This window comes from Oncorhynchus clarkii, chromosome 3 (assembly GCF_045791955.1).
Source record: "Oncorhynchus clarkii lewisi isolate Uvic-CL-2024 chromosome 3, UVic_Ocla_1.0, whole genome shotgun sequence".
Taxonomy (NCBI): domain Eukaryota; kingdom Metazoa; phylum Chordata; class Actinopteri; order Salmoniformes; family Salmonidae; genus Oncorhynchus; species Oncorhynchus clarkii.
The window spans coordinates 54,800,117-54,821,659 of record NC_092149.1 but is presented as its reverse complement, the minus strand read 5'-3'; the positions used below and the strand labels follow the sequence as shown (position 1 = coordinate 54,821,659).

General features: G+C 44.0%; 1 protein-coding gene across 2 annotated transcripts in view; it reads left to right on the top strand.

Moving 5' to 3' along the window:
• The window catches only part of LOC139398403 (obg-like ATPase 1), a 43,410-nt gene extending 22,360 nt beyond the window's left edge, over nt 1-21,050 (top strand). For both annotated transcript variants that reach the window (XM_071144424.1, XM_071144425.1), the window contains exons 6-11: nt 2,250-2,330; nt 2,802-2,899; nt 14,683-14,823; nt 15,396-15,492; nt 17,620-17,742; nt 20,539-21,050. In XM_071144424.1, the coding sequence (XP_071000525.1) occupies nt 2,250-2,330; nt 2,802-2,899; nt 14,683-14,823; nt 15,396-15,492; nt 17,620-17,742; nt 20,539-20,643 (645 nt within the window). In that variant the 3' untranslated portion in view covers nt 20,644-21,050. The remainder of the gene's footprint in view (nt 1-2,249; nt 2,331-2,801; nt 2,900-14,682; nt 14,824-15,395; nt 15,493-17,619; nt 17,743-20,538) is intronic.
• The last annotated feature ends 493 nt before the right edge of the window (nt 21,051-21,543 follow it).

Genomic DNA, 21,543 nt, shown 5'->3' with positions numbered 1-21,543 from the left:
GTAATCCCCCTTAGCAGCCCGGCAGACGGGCAGCCATTCAGGCCAGGCAGGTGGCCGCTGACGCACATAATTGCTGACAATTTTAGGCCATGAATAAAAATCATTTACATTACTTGTCAAAGGTTGTGTATGCCTTGCCAAGTGAAATCTATAGAAGGCTCCTTTAGAAGTGAGAGAATGGTCCTTATCAAAGGCTGCATTTCTTACAGGCTGAATTTGGTATTTGACACGTTCAGCTGAGTTTTATTTTGTTTTACTGAGAGCATCCTTCGTCCTTCTGTTTATGTCCAGGTTTAGGGTAGGCAGTACCTCCGCCACCGTATACCATGATTCTCCTTAATGTAAATAAATAAATGGTTTGGCAGCACGTCCTTTTATAGTGCCTCGGAGTACCATAAAATAACCAGGTAAATACCATGTATTTGAATTTAAACGGTAATAATTAGCACTTACTGAGTAATTATCGAGAACGTAGAATGAAGCACTGATTTCTGTAGCTGCAGCTTGTTTTCCCAGAGCTCCTCACTTAGTCCTCTCTCTTTCGAAAATACGCCTGAATACTGAATTAACACGCATTGAAGTACAGATATTTACATTTCTGTAGTGTGACATATTATACACATTTCTATACAAATAATGATGTTGCTCAATATTCTATAGCTACCTACATGTGTTGGGTATTGATAGGACTGAGACAAACATGGGGTGTTTTATAACTGAAGCTGATTATTCCTGTTATAAAATAGACATGATATCTGCACTTGTTCAAAAGTGATTGAAACCATGCCATCTGCCTTTTTCTGAGAATACTCGGCCAATTGAACCATGCGTGTATTTATTCAGCATGAATTCAACTGGCTGATTGTGGGTTCACAAGCAAATATGTCTTTGCATATTGTGAAACACTGTATAGGCCTAATGTTGCAACATAATGTGCTATTCGAACTCCTATTAAAAGACTGTTGTTATGATCACTTCAATCCATTTTGAGATCATAATGTACATTGAACAAGGACAATGTTTCATCCCAGCATTCCCTGTCCGTAACAAACAATAATATTCAGCAGCTAGGACCCCCAACAGTGTTTCCTGGTGGCAGGCGTATGTGTTTGACCCCTGTGGGACCCATATGCCTTTTATTAACACCTGCCTGTTAGAGGAGCGCTGCACGGAGGCCCAGAGCTGATGAGGGAAACCTGGAGCGGGTTCAGCCTATGTCACTGGCCGTTTGCTGTTTCCATTTCACACATGATTAATCTCTCTGTGAAGACTTGGGCTGACGCGGGCGGACTGTGCGGCGCTCTTCCTGCTCTCTCTCCTGCTGGCCGCACTCTGGCTGCCTGACTAAAAGGCCTTTAGAATTCCTGCGGAGAGAGAGATGTGCAGAGAGGGAATGCAGCTGCCTGGGGGTCAGTGTGTGGAGCTTTTTCTGCCATTGTGTAATTGAGGCTCTGGCAGGCTCTTTTCCTCTGTTCTTTAAAGGGTTGTGTGATTGTGAAGTGCTGCGAGGGTTTGGGGAGGAAAGAGGAGGTAGGGGGAGGGTTGCAGGGGGTGGAGGAGTTTTTATATGAAGGGGGAGGTTAAGTTGAAAGGAACAAAAAGAATGTGTTCCGCTAATTTCTGTGGGGGTCGGATCAACAATAATAGGCTCAATTTCTTTATTACAAATTTTTATAACTGCCTCCCTCCCATGTTCCCACCCATTCCCGCTCCCAGATCCTGTCATGGCCCAGTCTTGCCTGTGGGTTCTCAACCCACAACTGCTTCAGTAATGAATATGGCAAACATTGCTGGAAAAGCCTAATATTTTCTCCAGGAGGAACAGTGTGTAATTAGTACCCGACTAGTGCATATTCAATGACTGCTCACTGCAGAGAGCCGAGAGGGATTTAAAATAACACACACATTACTAACCAACTAGCCTTACCTTTTCTCTCTTTCTTCCCCTTTCTTTCTCTCTTATACTTTTATTATTGGATGGTCCTTATTGAATATGGCGTGTGCCAAACAGGTGAACTTAGTGCGACTTACTAGAGGGTATTTTATTCTGTTTTAAGAGAGCGGGGGGGGGCCTTGTGCGTGCCATCCCCGTCAAAGCCCGGCCTCTCCTGTTTCAATACGAGCAGGCATTGTTCATTTGGTCATCAGGATGCCGTGCATTTAGGAAATAATTACCCTGTACCCTGCTGGGTTTGTATTCTTTTTCATCTCCTTTAATGGCTTCATTCTTTTTGAATCCCCCCGAACAGGACATAATGCTCAAAATCAAGAACTGGGTCGCGGATGAAAATAAACATGTCCGCTACTGTCGCGACTGGACTGAGAAGGAGGTAAGACTTTGATGTCACACTCAAATGTATTACTGCCATTTATCAGCTTTATCTTTTCATCTGGCCTGAAAGTCAGACTCCTGCTTTTGAGACAAATGGGTCTGATATGCAAATCACAATTGAATGCGCATGCTGTCTTTTTGGGGGGTATTTCTATATGACTTTTTTTGTTAACAAACTAATGACATCAGTCCGGCCTGATGATCTAAACGCTTTATAGAGGCTCCCTGCAGAGTCCAGACAAGATCCTAATTTGATTTGGCTTCACTTTTTATTCTGCATCCTCCTCAAAGACTACTTTGGAAAGTTTGGATCCTCAGTTCTTGTCCTCTCTCTCTCTCTCTCTCTCTCTCTCTCTCTCTTTCTCTCTCTCTCTCTCTCTCTCTTTCTCTTTCTCTTTCTCTTTCTCTTTCTCTTTCTCTTTCTCTCTCTCTCTCTCTCTCTCTCTCTCTCTCTCTCTCTCTCTCACAGATCGAAGTGTTGAACAAATACTTGTTTTTGACATCCAAGCCAATGATTTACCTCATTAACCTCTCAGAGAAAGACTACATCAGAAGAAAGAACAAATGGTAAGTCAGTGCTCAGAAATAGGGAGGAACCCCACTGACTTTACATACAGCATGGACAACCACGGACCTTCCCTTTTACAAAATGTGTATTTTCTTATTAATTGTCGACTCCCTTACACCTCACCCATCCATAACCATGACTGAATGATTCCTGTTTTCAGTTTATGTTATATCAGCTCAAACTGCGAGACATTGAACCAATGTTTTCCAAAGAACTTCCACGGTCAATTCCCAATGTTCAATAACGGTTTTAAACCGTGTCCCCCTTCTAACCAGTAACTGTAGATAGTTATGAGTGATGTTTCGATACCATAAAGTCCTATTGTGAAGCTTCTTTATTCTCCCCATGCCAAAGTGATCCCTCAGCCACTGTGGAGTTGGTTTGTCTACTACTACCGTACCCACGCTGCTCTACTGACTCCAGACCAATAAGATAGTCTCTCTGTGACAGGACTTGCCTGGGGGTGGCACTCAGCCCGCTCTGTGACACTCCAGTCACAGTCAACCCTGCTAAAACCAAAGCAGCCCCCAAAACTCTGCTCTTCATTAAGTATTAAGACCATCTGGCTTCCATTTTCCATGAAAAATGGCACATTTCCATACGATATCAAAGGGGGAAAGGCTTTAAATGACAACAAAAATTAACATTCAGTGACTCAAAGCCAAAATAGGAATGCATGTCGTATGGAGAGGGCCAATAAATCATAAGGATGGTTCTCTTTAAATATTATGATGTCTACAATTGTTTTCCCCCAAAATGTTTGGTTTTGTCTGAAGAGTTCACTGTTTACATGTGTTGTTTGCTCTTCTTCGAAAATATGAATACTTTGTCCTACTGGGTTGACTCGCCATCTCCAAATACATGTTTTGCATGGAATTCAAGTGAGATCAGAATGACATCTGCAACTTAGATGTTCACAGTGACTCACAAACATGTGCTTTCAACTACTGTATGTGTTTCCTAGTAAACAGGTCAGAGGGGTTCTTGGTGTAATCAGCGGTTCTATTTGACTTGTCATCTCAAGCCCTGCCTGACTTATCTCTGTCTCATAAACTCTACAGGTGAACTCCGACTAAATGAGATTGTGTCAGAATGTTTCCAAATCTATCTGTTTAGCTCTGGTCTGGTAAACAGTGTTCTCCATGTCCCATTCATGCAGTACCTGATATATGGGCCCTATGGTTTTGCCGTGGCCTGTTGCAGAGTGTTAGTGTGGCCATAGGGGTGATGAGAGCGGGCTTTTTCACTTGAGCACCTTGAGGAGAGTGGAGCTTCCCTGGCCACAGGGGAGGTATGAAAGGGATACTTGTCTTATCTACGCAACAGTCACATACTGTCCATAACCACTCACCTGTGGATTGGTATCACACTTTTTCAATTGCCCTCTAGGATTCGGTGTCAAACAGTTTGTTCCTGCTTTTGTTTGTCTCTGCTTCGCTTGGCAGACTCGTTAGATTCGGAGGGAAGTTGTTCAACTGATGACTGTCTGTTCAAAAATGTTCCTGACATGACATCCTGTCTTGTCTGTCTGTCTGTCTGTCTGTCTGTCTGACAGCGGGAGGAGGGAACGCTGCAACAGAAACACATAAATCTGATGAATCATGACGTTGCGGAGTGTCAGTCATGGGCAGGATTTTGTTTTTTCTTATGTTACCTCTGTGTGGTTCTGTTTTTTTACTGTGAGAAATGCAATAAATCTTGGGGCGTTTTCAAATGGGCAAACAGTAGTGCCGTTGTGTCCAGAGGGCTCAGCGTGGAACAATGCAGACATCAAAGTGTTTCTGATTGACAAGTGATGGGCCACTTCCCTTGTCCAGAGTGGAGCCCACACCTGTACGGAGATGATTACAGGTAGATTTAGCTGCCCCTAAATGTACACTAAATGCTGCTCTCAGCCCTAATAGCAGGCAGTCTGCTGTGGCGACGCCAGACTGCCATTTGGCTGTCGCCATGCTCCCGTGTTTTCCCCCAGAACAGTTGAGATGATGATATGGTTAAAGACTATTCAAAGCAAACAGCAAGACAAATTGTAATCTCAGCTTTTAATGTGAGTAGAGAATAAAGAGGCGCACCATAGAAGGTAAACAGGCCAGTCTTGTCTTTTTTTGGTTCGGGACACTCGGGGGGGCCATTTTCCAGGCCCACGGCACTGTGTTCATTTACATAGTGCAGTGTTTGCAATGTCTGTTAATCACATATTCACTTTCAGGCAGACTTTTCAGTTGTTATTGTTGATGGTGTGTTCTCATATTTTTGTCACAAGCATATGTTTTGGCTACACACTTTCCTTTTCAATAATTTCCTGTTTGATCACCATGTTCAGATAGCGTTGCAAATGGAAAGGCCTTTTGTTGAGTGACAGACAGGCACGTGCACAGATAGGACTCAACCAGTGCTCGAGCACCTGCCCTTTTGCCCTCCTATGAGAAAGTGCTTTCGCAGCTAAGTGGAATTATTTTATTTTGAATTTTATATTTAAAAAAAAAATGTATGTAACGAATTGCAAATCAAACTAGCTCATAAATCCTCCCCCGCGCTCCTGCATCAAGCGTGCACTCGCCTGACTTTTGCATTGTGCTTGTGCTTGCCCGTAGCAAGCACTGTGCTATCTGGGTGGATAGTTTGAATAGGCCTACTGGTAGGCTACTTTTTCAGTTGGACCTGTTATGTGTGTCTCTCACTGTTATCAAAATCAAATCAAATCAAATTTATTTATATAGCCCTTCGTACATCAGCTGATATTTCAAAGTGCTGTACAGAAACCCAGCCTAAAACCCCAAACAGCAAGCAATGCAGGTGTAGAAGCACGGTGGCTAGGAAAAACTCCCTAGAAAGGCCAAAACCTAGGAAGAAACCTAGAGAGGAACCAGGCTATGTGGGGTGGCCAGTCCTCTTCTGGCTGTGCCGGGTGGAGATTATAACAGAACATGGCCAAGATGTTCAAATGTTCATAAATGACCAGCATGGTCGAAAATTAATAAGGCAGAACAGTTGAAACTGGAGCAGCAGCACGGCCAGGTGGACTGGGGACAGCAAGGAGTCATCATGTCAGGTAGTCCTGAGGCATGGTCCTAGGGCTCAGGTCCTCCAAAAGAGAGAAAAAGAGAATTAGAGAGAGCACACTTAAATTCACACAGGACACCGAATAGGACAGGAGAAGTACTCCAGATATAACAAACTGACCCTAGCCCCCCAACACATAAACTACTGCAGCATAAATACTGGAGGCTGAGACAGGAGGGGTCAGGAGACACTGTGGCCCCATCCGAGGACACCCCCGGACAGGGCCAAACAGGAAGGATATAACCCCACCCACTTTGCCAAAGCACAGCCCCCACACCACTAGAGGGATATCTTCATGGACAGAGAAGGGGCGAATTCAAGTGTTTGGTGGTAATAAGCAAATGTCATCAGCAGAACAAACTGACATTAAGTAAAATGGTTTGTTTTGACAGCATCGCAAACTAGCTAGCTAACTAGGAGATTTACATCATCATCCGCTATGGTCAGCTGGTAGACACTTTTCTGATGTCACTCATCTCATCTCTAGTTAGTAGCCTACTAGGAGTCATTGGCTCTAGCTTGCTTACAATGAGTGACAAATGTGATATTGCAGAAAATAAATAGGCCATAATACAAATGTTCTGATACAGAGACCATTGGTATTTTATGAATTTCGAGTAATGAATTAGGAAAGTAAGCGTTTTGGACCTGCCCCCCGAAAGGTCTGTGCACGGCCCTGACAGATATAGGCCCACTATTATGATGGTGTGTCTTTACATCAGCGAAATACTTCCATGTTATATAACGTAGGGAAAGAATTCTGCCAGAGGAAAACTCGTCCATTTGTTAGACCATCATATCCCTGTTTGGAGTGCAGTGTTGTAACCACTACATACCAAGCTGACCTCATTTCAACAAGAGTAAACTGTATTAGCGTTAGCAAGCAGCCATCATTAATGGTGGGATCAGAGAGGGAACAGGGCCTCCTTTCATCCCCAGGTTCTCTGCTGGAGACGGTACATCATTTACTGTAGAGAGGAGCACGTGGGTATAATTCCATACAGTACAGTACAGTGCGTGTGTATGAGAATGTGTCCATGTGCATGTTTGAAGTCTGTTGCCGAGGCGACTCCATGCTCATTTGGATGTTGGCGTAATTGCGGTGTGGAGATCAAAGGCCGGCTGGCCGAGTGATGTTCCAGAGGAGCCTTTACCACTCCGGCCCTCTCCTCTGTGGAGCGGGGGCTGCCTGCTGCTTGCGCCGCTCCCCTCTCCCCTCCAGCCATGCGCTGCCTCCTGCACATCCCCGCTCGTAAAAAATGATTAAGGCCGCATTTGTCATGTGTTTATGACTGAGAGGCATTGCGTGATAGGGAATGGCATCTACAAGAGTCTACCAAGAGGCTTTCTCTTCCCTCGGCGTCAGTAGGCTGCCTGGAACACTTTTGTCTGTGTCACATAGTTTGTGTATTAGAGAGGGTCATTACTCCTCAGTTTATAATGTGGGTGTTTGTCTGCTGTTTGTATGTTTTCACTTGTCAAGGCACAAGCTGGTAATTTAAAAGCTCCTGGTCGGTGGAGTTTTCAACCTTTTTAATATTTTCATTAGCCTCGATATTATCAGATATATAATCCAATGTCCTTAGCAGACGGCCAACTGCCATCGCATTTAGTAAACGCAAAGCTCCACTTGAGAGCCAGCCTGTTTTTTTTCTCCTCATAATGTGCTTTAAAGTAAATTGGAGCCTCTTAAGTAGGTGTGTTGACCTTTAAGAAAACCGGAAAGCATGACCTCTCTGAGTGTGCAGAGTTTGTACCGTGGACGGCTCTTCACAGGGGGCTTTTACATGCAAGGGGTCTATCTGTCTGTCTGTCTGTCTGTCTGTCTGTCTGTCTGTCTGTCTGTCTGTCTGTCTGTCTGTCTGTCTGTCTCTGTCTGCGTGTGTGTGTCTGGCACGTGTCTGTCTGTGGATTGGTCGTATGTTTATTGCTTTCTTCCTGCTTATGTTGTGTGTCTCCAGACATGTTACTTTGTTCTTACTGGCTGTCTCTTCATTTCTCTCTTGATATGGAAAGTGAACCAGCAGGTATGTTTGCTTATTGAACTACCCCAGCTGGCCTGTAGGTGGTGCTTTGACAATTAAAGTAAAGGTACCTCTGCAGTGAATCGCAGCAGGGTTGATGGTCTAGCCAAGTTCAGTTTTAAAAGATCCCACTGTCTGAGAGGACGTGCTCCGTTTGTCCCTCGGCTTCTCTCTACAACCTACTCATCTATGTTTTGTTCAGGTCTTCTATTCGTTTGATTTCAGGATTGACTTTATGTTTTTAACTTTTATTTTGGTGCAGAGTAATGATAACTGTACATTTTCTTTAACTTTAGAGGATTTGTTAACGAACTGGCAAGTGCGCGCATCTTGGTCCCCATCAGATTTTGAGGCAGACTGTCACCGAGGGAAGGCATTGTTGTGGTCTGCTGAGAACCGTGACAGGAAAGCGGTGGCAGCAGCCCACTTTTGCTACTCCAAACCATAATTCCCGTAAACAGAATTGAACGTTTATTGAGTGCAAAACCGCTGGCTCCATCCAAGTTTTAAGGAACTGCTGTCTAGGGAGTCACGGTTTGCCTTTCAAAGCGATGTGGGACATATATGATCAGTGGGTCCCCTTTCACTCTGTCCACAGCCGTCCCCTCTCCCCTTATGTACTGTGGGATCCTGGAGAGAAAAACCGCGTTCCCGTGGAAGGAAGACATGTACCCTGCTGAAAACACACACTCCTAGTGGAAGCCTTCAGTTAGGCTTTGTAATGAGTGTGGATGACTTTGAGAGGCTCGGAGAGGAGTAAACCATATCCACATGGTCTCTAATAAAAGTCCCGGAGCATCAGTTCACTTGGCTTTGTTATTGACCATCCCTGGTCTGTCTGCCTGGTCTATCACACTGTTGTTGTTCACCATGTTGGATGAGTAGAAGACACTGGGTAGCCTGGCTGCCTTTTGTTGTGGTCTGGTCTGGTGAGGTCTGATGGGGTTTGTTGGGGAAGACACGCAGGCAGGGACGGCTCTGTTCGGTTGTTGTTATCACTAATGAGATCCTAACGGTGAGTGTCACAGCCTTCCTTCCTGGCCATAGGAACAAAGCAGACACTCGTTTGTTCTCTGTTGACCTCACAAGACAGCGACGTGTTCCCCGAAACGGTCCCCTTGTGTAATAAAGATTGGGACAATGCCAAGTGGGTGAACCCGGGCTACATACTTGACCAGAGGGCATAGCTTCAGGTTAGATACTGATCAGAAGTCCCATTTTGAACTGAGTAAAGCTCACTTACCTCTTGCTCTTGACCCGCTCGTAGGACACACAGGGATTATTGTGTCACTACTTTTTTTGGCCATACTTTCTGTGTTACTAACTAGGTCAACTGCCGTGACAACACTGGATTTGGTTTGAATCCGCTGCTTAAAGGGTGTGTGTCAGCATATAATACATGATCACAGCCTCATTCCGTTCAGTCCGTGTTCTTTTGATAAGAATAGCCATTTCTGTTGTAACACAGTATGGGGGGGGGGGGGGGGGGGGGGGGGTAGAAGCCCTCGGAAGCAGTCCTCGGAAGCAGTCCTCGGAAGCATTCTTTGTGCTATTGAGAGCATAAGAATCTCCGTGTGTTTTAAGTCAGGCTAATGATATATTTTGATAGCTTTGGCAAGTTGTGCTGTTTATTATCTTTTGTGATAAGGGTTAAAACAAAACACACATGTCACAGCAAGTGTCCTGCAGCCTGGCAGCTTTAATGAGATAAATTAATGAATTTAGTGTTGCCACATACAGCTCCTGAAAGCTTGTTATCAGAGTGATTGTTGAACTGTTATGAATGGAAAAAGGAAACGGAGGGGGGAATAAGGATGGGGGGGGGCATGATTGGCTGATGTTCCATATGTCCTTGATTACCTTCCCTCTGCTTTTATTCTAATAAGTGCCATTCTTTGTACTCCCTTGGACGGGTAGACAGTCTGACACAAGATGAGAATAAATATTGCATGTGGTACACATTAAGCTGTCATCCAGGAAGAGAGAGGGAGAGATGGAGAAATCCACCGCTTTACATTCTGCTGCTTGCGCTACACTTTGCCTGCTCTTGTCACAATTGTCACATCTTGATGACTTTCTCCCCCCTCGTGTTCTTGCTCGCAGTCAATTGCAATGAATGACAGCCCTGCTGCCCTGTATAGAGAATTATTTAGGGTGATGTAGTATGTACTCCTGGGAGTTACTGTTTGAATTTCTGATCGTGATATTCGTTTTTTTATTTTTATGGAGTGTTTGTTCATTCAATAAAGCCAAATTCACTATGGATTTGATCTATGTTTGTTTTCAAGTATTGGTACTTCATGAAAGAAAGTTGTTAGCGAAAAAACAATTGAAAAAGCCTATTGTTAGCATGGCCTTGTTGTGCAGCTTGAGAAAAGAGAGCAAGAGGATGCTCTTAATTAAGCCTCTTCCCATTGTGCCGGTACCGCTCTGCTCCCCTCAGCCGTGAAGAGGGAAACAAGTTCACAATATTGGCTGTGATGTGAGGAAAGTAGTGAGAGAGGCTGAGGTTGTGTGCTGGCTGCTTGCCTCTCAGGGCTGTATGTATTGCCTCTCTTCGCCTCTCCATCCAGCCGTGGCCACGAGGAGCAGAGAGCTTCTGTACTCGTGTCCTCACAGGAGCGCACCACTGGGAGGATGAAAAGCGTCCCACAGAGCCCCTGACTTCCCAGCCTCAAACGGCACCGTGAGCTCATACCTCTCATTTCCCCCCTCCACTGAGGGAGGAGGGGTGGAGAGCTGGTCGAGATGCTGCGTGCTCCAGAGCGTTCAGCGGGAACTGAGAAACAGAGAGGGGGGGAATAAAGCCTCTGGGTTGTTATTGTATTAGTTGGTGCATGGCATGCAAGCCAGCAGCAGCAACAGCAGACAGATGGGGAATCCTTCAGCTGTGTGTGTGTGTGTGTGTGTGTGTGTGTGTGTGTGTGTGTGTGTGTGTGTGTGTGTGTGTGTGTGTGTGTGTGTGTGTGTGTGTGTGTGTGTGTGTGTGTGTGTGTGTGTGTGTGTGTACACGTGCGTGATTTCCAGGTTCAAGTGCTGAGGAGCTTTGTTTGGCTGTGTGTCTGTCCACCTGTGGGTGGGTCAGTAATGAAGTAGTGGAGAGGGAGAGATTGTTAGAGGATTACTTCTCAGTCCTGTCAGCATTCAATTGCATCTGAAAGGAGGCCACTCTGGGCCTAGGTGCTGGGTCCCTTTGTCCTCACCTTTTTACAGGCTTACCTGACTAAGCAGTGATAATGAAGCCGGTCCGTATGAATGCACGGCAGACACAGGTCACAGGCTCAGGTAGCTGCACCTGTACTTTAGGAGCTCCCATTGTGTCCTCCCTCCTGAGTCGTTTAAGCAGATCAAAGCTGTGACAAAGCCCAGGGCAGCCCCAGGCAGGCGGAAACACAGGAATTATTCCCCCTTCAGGATTCTCTCACAGAACAAGACAAATAGACAAGGCACCCCTGTGGGAAGTGTTCATTCCAGCCTACTGTGTGTTGGAAGCTCTTTTGTTTTTAGTAGGTTGTCATTACTTTACCATAGGTTGTTCCGTTGAATAGACAGACGTATTGTAATTGCTGCAGGCGTGTATTGTAGAGCTAATAACCTGTGTTAATTTAGGTGTAGGTATTGTCGGCTTATTGTGGAATAAAATATGTAGGCGACACACAAAAAAGGCTATTAGGGTATCGAATAACAGCATGTTTAGGATGTGGTTGTTTTGAATAATCTAAATAACATGACCGCAAGAAAATACCGTTAGAGTATTATGAAGACATACCAGAAATATGCATAATTTGATGAATATATATTAGGTTGAATAGAGATGAAAATAAATACATTTAGAAATACAAATCGTTGGAGGCCGGTTTTAAAGAAACTATTGATGTATTATATTTGCTTTTAAATGATTATATACGGGATATATATACATACTTTTTTTTAGGAGACTAGCAGGAAAAGCAGCAGAAACCTGGCTCGTTCCCCAGTCTTGTTTGAGGCTTTTAGGCCGGTGAGTGATTAGCAGAAATAATGTCCCTGTCACCCTTAATCACATTAAAACGTGGTTAACATTTAATTTTTCCTACTTGATATGCAAAAATTTCCACTAGATTTGCAGCGAAGGCCATTGAAATTCCATTATAAAAAGAATAAAAATTTCAGGCGTCATTTGTTCAGAGAAGGAGATCTAGATTTGAAAGTGCTGAATCTTTCTATTAGCAGAGCTGTGAGAGATGGCACTCTATACTGAGGCATAATGGGACAGTGACAAGACACACACACACACACACACACACACAGTGTCTTTTCTTTCACAGTCTTTTGTTCTCTTCCCCCAGTAATGTATTGTATGTACTTTGATATTTTGGCATCTTTGACAGTGGTCACCCTGCTTTAACAAACAACACATCTGAACTAAACTGCACAGCATTTTAAGGAACATGTTTTTTTCTCAAATAGTACGAGTACTTTGAAGCATTCTTGGATTGAGTCAACACTGTGTAAACTGTATACTGAAAGTGAAACATTTCGACAATAGAATATACATTTTATTTGCCAGTTTCTGATGAATTAAGCTCGGCATTGCTTAGATTGTAGAGTGCATAGTTGAGACAGATGGCCCAGACTCAGTATCAAGTTGTCAGCGCATTAAAGGTACAGGACATAGACCCATCTGAGTGCAGACAACTTTTCACTTATTAACTGCACGGTCCGACTTTGACATGACGGACTGACATCACATGACACTTTGTACGTCATTATTTACCAATTGAATGCGTGATGGAATAGCCTCTTGGAGAGGAGCAATATTTTTCATTTGGCATGAACATTTACCCGATTCATTTGTCAAGACGCGTTCTCACACAAATAATTGGAGAGGATGTAACTACTGTAAAGTGGCGTGACTAGACGGTGGTGAAGTTCCTGAAATTGGTCGGAGAAGTCATGTTGACAGAACATCAAATCTCTTAATTGACAGTGCTGCGTTGCCTCTGTTGGGAGAAGGGGGTGTACCTTGTTCCTGTGGCAAGGTGTTTGTCTGCTCCTGTGTCACTCGATGCGAGGACCCAGGGACCCTCGTGCTCATTTGGCGCTCACATTCTCCATCTCGGCGTCCGCATTATTAAAATCATCCCTCAGCGCTCCACCAAGAGCCTCTTTGTTACTTGGCTGGCGAAGCTCGCTTCTGTCAAGTCTTCACCAATTACAGTCGCAGGTACAATGGTCTATTCACAGGATCACAGCCCTTGACTGGTGTGGGGAGAGTGATTTGTGAATCATTATTCGGCTGCCTGTAGAGAATGCGATACCTGAGGAATGCAAATAATCTGCCAGCCAATAGACGGCTGGGCTCCGAAAAGTGACAGGCTACAGCTGTTATTATCCCAGATTGGATTCTTTTCCCCTCTTGGAGAGGCAGTCATCTCCTTGGCTTTCAAGCTGGAGGTTTCCACTAAATGTTGTTTCTTTCCCTTCATGGGAAGTGGTGGCCAGCTCATAGTGGCGGCTGTCAAATCCTCAACTCTAGTTTAAGCGCATCACAGCCTCACTCTTAGCAGAAAGGGAAATATTAGGCGATGGTTCTAGATAGATAGTTATGTTTACAGCAGAGGGAATCCATTGATGGTGTAAGAAGCGATTTTGGCATCACTCAGTAAGATAAATTAAATGATCAAAAAAAAGCATCCAAGCAACCGCTGCTATGACATTTCCCTGAAGTTGTCATTATTTTCCCATGTTTAGCATTGATTGTATTGTTGTAAGCGGTAGAAATACACTAGAGTTGATTGACTGCACCAGTGATCCAATAGCGAGATGATAAACGGTTGACATTGTTATTGGAATAGCTGTGGCATTGAGGTTGTGCGGTCACTCCCTGCCTTTTGATTTATAGGTTTTTAAACAGGAAAGTAGGATTACAGATAATGACAGGGGCCTTTAGAATCAATCTAGAAGTCTGGGAGCTCTCTCTGTCGGGCCCAAAGTGTTAAAATGGGTCTGTGTGATGCTGCTCGTTGGGTTTCGTCCAATCCCAGGCCAGGCTGAAAGCGTGTGGGGCTAATCTCATAATTATCCGACCCCTCCGCCCCCCCCTCACACATTGTTCTGGCAGAGAGTTACCATTAACTGTGAGGATATCTTTGTCCTGCAATGTCAGGTGTCCCGCTGAGTCACAGGGCAGAAAAACCTCTTAAAACGGCTTTAAGGGAAGTGAATAACTAAGACGTTCATAAGTGGGAACACTATACTTACATCCATCCTGCAGGCCTTAGAGCAATTATTGGACTGAGTGCTAACGGTTTGAAATAAATCTACTTGTCCTTTACAGTAAAGATTCAACCGACAGTAAGGATGGATTTGGGGTAAAACATTGCCATTTTAACTATATAATTGTCAACAATCTGCTTTTTCTTAATGGGATGTCATTGCATGTATTCTTTCATACCTACACATGAACATAAACGTAGTCCTGAACTGGGAACTTGTTAATAACCGAAACTTAGCAACAAAGTGAAACTGTGCAATCGCAGGGCGACCTTGGCAGGGCAATGTTCCGAAACGGCATGGTAAACAGGCCGGGCTGTTCTCTCATGAATATGCATAGGCCAGCCGACGGATAACAAACGCTACTCTGTTCTGTTCTGTCAGTCAACACCAACACCACGAAGCTCCATCCTGCCTGTGTTGTTGTGTCTACTGTCCAGGTTGGTGAAAATCAAGGAGTGGGTGGACAGTCACGACCCCGGGGCGCTGGTCATCCCCTTCAGTGGAGGAGTGGAGAGTCTCCTGCAGGACATGAGTGAAGAGGAGATTCAGAAGTACTGCACCGAGCACAAGGCTCAGAGGTTAATTAGCATTCAGTCTCCCCACACTTTATTATCAACTGTGCCCTCCACGCACTCCTTTAATTACATGCACTGATAGAATAATAAATGGGAGAGTAATTACCATTATAAAGCAAGGATCCCTCTCTTAACGGGAACAACTCAGTCAAAGGGTTTTCTTCTAAATTAAGTTTTTAACTGTCATCTGTCATCTACAGGTATAATTATAACTTGGGCATTTTGGGTGTATTGTTCGTATGTGAAAACCTCTATGGAGGAAGAGAAATTGTGACAGCAGATTTTTTTTTCTCCCGAGCTCTGAGAGACGTTGGGATGAATTCTTAAAGGTGCTAAATGAGACGGCAAGCATGCCAATTAATCCCAAAAAATCACTGGAGAATTAAATGCTCTATGTTAAACGAAGTGATCCTATTTTATTTATTTAATGAGTTTATATGCTGGGATTGATGTGGTCTTGCCAGAGAGGTGGCTACGAATCAAAGCAATACTAAAATACCCTAAATGACCTAGCATTTACAGCACCGTGAACAACATGAAAATTGATATTGCTTTCACCCTGCTTATTCTGACAGCGTTCTGACAAGGATCATCAAGGCTGGCTATGGAGCCCTACAGTTGGAGTACTTCTTCACAGCTGGACCAGACGAGGTCCGTGCGTGGACCATCCGGGTAAGACCCTGTCCCAGCGGCTGGCCGTGCCGCGAGCCGTTCCACCCTGCTGGCATCCAGCCTGATATCAGCCACTTTCAACTTTGTCATGGTCCTGCTTTAGCTAGTCATTACAGGCCAAGGATAACTTCAATTACTGGTGAGCTGCTGAACAGTGAAAGTGGGGGGCTACATTGATTGAGGAGGGCAACAATTGATTTTGCCCATTACGTCCTGAGAATGTTTCCATCCAGCGCAGATCTGCCTGCCCTCCTCCTGCCGCGGGAGATAAGGGGCCCTAGCATTGTGCCTGCCTAATCTGTGTGACGGGGGTTGTCTGTGCTGAAATTGATGTGCCTTTTCATTTGACCATTTGTGGGCCCTGCTGGGGGCTCCTCCTCCCTGTGTCTCAGTTTACTGAGCCCGCCGAGAGCCTGGGTGACACTGAATCACAGGAGGATTGACATCGATACAGATGTTGGCTCGGCACACTGGTATTGTGCAAATGTTTTAGAGGGAATAAAAGGATTAAGGGCCGTACTAATAATGTGTTCTACCTGTCAGGAGTAGCATACCGATGCATTGGTTCATCCTAACACATGTAAGTAACGTGAGCAGTGTTTAAGACAACTAGCTAAACTGAAAGTATGTGCAGTACGTTCTTAAGAAAAAAGACGACTTTGATCTTAAAGTTTTTGATTGACAATAATATATGAGCCACCTCCTCCCAGCCATGAGTGATGTCCTCGGTGTGTTTAGGAAAGTAACAGAAGTCCTCCAAGCCTTTCTCTCCTGTGGGCTTGTCTCCTTTGACATAACTGATTACGGCTAGCCTTGATTGTGTGTGAGAGGCATTTAGTCTGGTAAGCATCAGTGAGTAACTATATTAACCCAATACATCTTACATTGTAAAAACTGCACTCTGTAACGTGGTGCTGCTAAGCCCTTTAGCATGCTTTATTAGGCAGCCTCGAGGTGACCATTATCTATCAGGCTGCTCTGCATAGCTGTTAACTACTATGATGTGTACCTCTTGTAGTGTGGCATAGGACAAAATCATCCCCTAATCTATTTTTCTCCACCTAGACAAACCTTGATGCTGATTAATGGTAGTTAAACTTACAAGCACTCCGTCAATGAGATTGCATAGGGATGGTAATGTATTGGAGTCATTAAATACACATCATTCTTTTGGCATGAAATATGTTGACCCCAACCTGATTATATACATAATTAAAGGTGCTCAACAGTTTCGAGGCACAGTGCTACAGAGCAGGGAGAGGGAGAGAGGGAGAGCAGGTCGACAGGCACAAGTCATAATGATGCAGAGCAGGAATGTCACTTATTTGGGTCATTTGTCAATTTCCCCCAGCATTATTTCAATGCATATAAATTGCGTATTTTATCAGAGACAGTTGTGACTTCTAGCGCTAAATGGGATTTAATGTAGAAAGAATTTATAAAACAGTTAGGGAAAACAGTTGTTTTTGGTACTCGGAATGGACATCTAAAACAATCAATTTGATATTTTCCATGGTTATTCCATTATAATGTATGTTCCGTTTAAATTCAAATGTATATTCCATAAAGGGAACTTTTACATAGCCTTTCAGTCATCTGCTGTGCTATGAAAACCTTTTGAGGAAGTTCAAACACGACAAAGGGGAGGACGGTATAATATTCTACAAATACATACGCAGACAGTATACACTGTATATAAAATATAGTGAACGTTTCTATTTCAAAATGGTCAGGTATGATACAGCCAGGTCAATATAGTGTCTCTCCCACTGCAACACTGCCCCTCTCGCTCTCTGACGACCTGAGGCCAGAGTCACAACCCACAATGAGGCAAGATTGCTTGGACAGAAATCAATAGCACCCTGGAATGGGAATCAGAAATTGCTGGTGGGCATTGATAGCAGCTCTGACTCCTTATCGGCCTCAAGGCTGCTCTACCAATGCACAACGGTGTGTAGTGCTATCCAGAAATCAGGAGCGAGGTAAGAATAACCCCCAACACACCCCCTAGCCATGCTCACTTCACCATCCCCCTATCAAACAGCATGTCAGTCCTGTGCTGTGATCCATCTTCTCCAAAACAATTAATTTACCTTGTGTGTCCTTTCTCTTTCCTCCTCCTGACAGAAAGGAACCAAGGCTCCACAGGCAGCCGGCAAGATCCACACGGACTTTGAGAAGGGCTTCATTATGGCTGAAGTAATGAAATTTGAGGATTTTAAAGAGGGAGGCAGTGAAAACGCTGTCAAGGTGAGCCGTCGGGGTGCGCCAGGAGATGAGGGAAGTCTCCTGTGATCAGTGGAGCTGACAGTCACCACACTGCTCGTACTGCAAATGCTCTTCACCTTTACTCAGGGGAAGAAATTACTGCACACACTCCGCCAGCACACCTGACAAGCCAACTGATTCCGTCTCTAAACACTGCAATTCTACTCCTGCTGCACATATCTTTATCCCAATCTGCTCTAACAGGCTCATGGTAGGCCTTTCTTATACCTCAGACCAGCCGCTCAGAGGAAGCTCTCTGTACCCCACCAGGCGTTAACCAGCCACATCTATAGAGCAGACCGTTAGCTTTACACTCTTTGCCGCCAAATCCCCAAGCCACTGTGGCAGCACTGTTACAGCGATATAAAGGGGCAAGTTAAATAAAGTGTGACATTTTTTTTTACATAAGGACTGTTTCACGGATGAACAGCACATAAGTGTGGCCTGCATATCTTCTTTTATAACTGCCAATGTAACTGGCAATGTTTGTTTTGACCTTTTTACTGGGATGTGGCTTTTAAATGGGCTCTGCTCTGTCAAATATAATCACTGTACTTCATGGTGAATTTGTGAAGACAATAGCTCTACGATAAATACAGCAGGTTATGTCGCTGAGCGCTTAAAGGCCCAGTGCAGTCAAAAACGTGATTTGCCTGTGGTTGTACATACTTCCACACTATGAGGTTGGAATAATACTGTGAAAATGTGAAAATGATGATAATGCCCTTTTAGTGTAAGAGCTGTTTGAAAAGACAGCCTGAAATCTCAGCCTGTTTTGTTAGGGTTGAGTTTTGGCCTGCCTGGTAACATCACCAGGCGGTAAATTGGTTAATAGACCAATGAGAAATAGTTCCAAATCTCTCTGCCAATAACAGCTAGTTTTGAGTTTGCCCCTCCCCACTCAGACCACTCCCCAACAGTCCTAGCCAGTTTTGTTTCTTTTTGTCCATTTTAATTTCAAACAATCACAGTAAGGTACTTAATTTTTACCCAGAAATGATTTGATGTTGAGATAAAAAAAAATGGCTGCATTGGATCATTAAACGTTTTTATTCTCAGTCTATGAGTGCATGGAAATGCTCAGGGTAACTGTAAGACATTGGCCTCAACTACAACACCTCTCGTCGGCCTGGTCGAGTTAATGCTATTGGGTCTTGCGTTTTTCTTTTTTCAGAAGAAAGCTCGGGGCAAGGAACAACGTTCCAAAGTGTTCCATGTCACACAATGGATTGTAGCAATTTCCCGACACCCACCGTGACTAGTGTGTCTGATGCTGTTGGTTTGTCTTGTATGGTCCTGCCCTTGACACAGCAGGACATGAATCTGTCCGTGTCAGTGGTTAGCACGTGTCTGGAGGAAGTGCCTCTATTGGTTTACCTCCAGAACCTTGACTGGCATCTGTTATTAGTGGGTACAAAGCCCTTCACAGTCCTATTATGTAGATAGTCGTGGTACTTGAGCTTCAAACACGATTAAACTTGACCACCAGCCAATAGCTGTTGATGACATCAAACCATGTGGTAATTGGATACTTTTTAACCTGAAATTGGCCTGGCTTCTGTTTTAAATGCAGCAGGTCTAAAAGTAACAGTAAGTAGTTGTTTCACCAATGGAATATATGGATTAAACAATTAGGGATGTGGACAAAGTGGAGATCACAGAGTTTCTAGATGAGTATCAGACAGTAATCCCTCCTAAATCCTGTGCAGGAGATGTGTGATTAGCACTGGCAAGGAGTGAGAGCTTGGCATACTGACTCCTAATGTCACCCAGTAGATCTCCAAATCCTCTGTCTGGCAGATATCCATGCACTACACTACTAGTCCTATAGGGATCTGGAAATTACCAAAACATTTGAATAATTCAATAATATTTCACCTCAATTCTTTGTAAAAATGTGTATAAATCCTCTGTATTGTATTGCTGGTTACTAGTTCCTAAAGTGTCAGGAGAGGGTGAAATGTGCAGGGCGCTAGGGGTTTGAACATGATTGTTATAGAAGCCTGACGTCAGAGCCTCAGGTCCTGTTGCATGCTCTCCTTCCAATCCCCGTTCCCTCGTGTATATGTGGACATGGAGCATTTTTGACTGCAGCATTAAGGCCAATGCTAGTTCATGTCAGTTGTGGGAATGGGCTGTTTGAATAGGCCAGCGTACAGGGATATCACATTATTAGTAATCATATCTGCTTAAGCCAAGCTTGCTCCTCCAGATGGCTGCTTTCAAGTGCAAATGAACCAGTTAGACGTGTCTGGTTTAATACATACTCTGGAATCACAAATAGCCATTGATCCCCCCCCCCTCCAAGCAGTGTTTCTGGTGCTATAGAGTCTGGATTAAATGGTCTCCTGAGCCTTTAAAGGGACATTGATTCTTCTAATTAATTGTGCTCTGTGCAGAACCAGAATGCATAAACCCGTCCGTATTAGCACTTCAAGTCAATTATTTTGAGTTTGCCCGGGAAGGGGAACAAACAGATCTAATGTATACAAAAGAAATGTTGGAACTTATTTTGTTTCCTTGAGAAGTATGAGGTTGCTATAATGAAGAGCGTTATTAACATTTTACTTGTACATATGAATGGAAATTGACAGAGAATAGGGTTGTTCACTCAGTGGGAATCTAGTCACCCCATGAATAAAACATGACTGTGTGTATATGCTGTTTTCAGGAAAGAGTGAGATGATCACGTGTGTTCATTGCTAATTTACTATTTATAGCCATTTCTTGTTTTTCATTGCTGTCATTAATTAGCTGTTGTGTTTCTCTGTTTTACAGGCAGCGGGGAAATACAGACAACAGGGGAAAACCTACATTGTGGAGGACGGAGACGTCATCTTTTTCAAATTCAACACGCCGAACCAGCCCAAGACTAAGAAGTGACTCCGTCACAGTCTGTTGGCTACCAGAATGGACTGTGCGGTTAGATAATTTGTCTTCTTTGTTTTAGACAGAATGAAGCTGGAGATTGTGATTGATACCTGCCAGGTCGGCTCAGTCCTACCTACTGCCCACTCTGCCACATTATCCCTGTTTGTTTTTGGTTCAGGAGAATTCCATACAGTCCCCCTTGCCAAAGAACAGGTCCACTAAACGTTGACAGCTTTTGGTAGGAGCATTTGAAGAAGCGTATTACTCTCTTGATACTTCATTAATCTCCATCACTGGTGCCAGGCCTGACACAGCTGACAGCAGGGACAATGCGACCTGCTCCTCTCCTCCTTCCGGAGATAATGCATGTTTTACAGTAGCCCAGATGTCTATACTCAATAAAACATTTGACAAAACCAGCCTGTGTGTGTTTGGGGATGTCTGTATTGACTGGCGCGCGGGTTGCAGACAGCGATAGTGGGTCCTGCTGGCAACTGATTACAGAATTAAAAGACACAGTTGACAGTGGCTCTGGCAGAGAGAGGACAACCATAATTGTATCTGTAAAGCGATTCTTATTGTAGAGGCCTAAGTGTGGGATATTGATTATTTCATACAAGAGAATTGGTCAGGTGAAATTGTGTTTGAATGAACCTTTCCTCTCCATGGTTAGTCCTGATATTCTGAGATGTTCTGTATTTAAAGAGACTGCTTATAAATGTGCACCCCATTATTATTGAGAGTGCCATTATCATTAGACTTAGGTATGCCTGAAGGCTGTTTTTGTAATAATTCCTCTGTGTCGCCATTCTACTGAATGGCTGGGAAAACGCAACAACTAAACCAAAACAATTTCCATTCGAATAGTCTTCACAGAAGTCTTTATTTATATTACATTCTGAAAAGAAAATA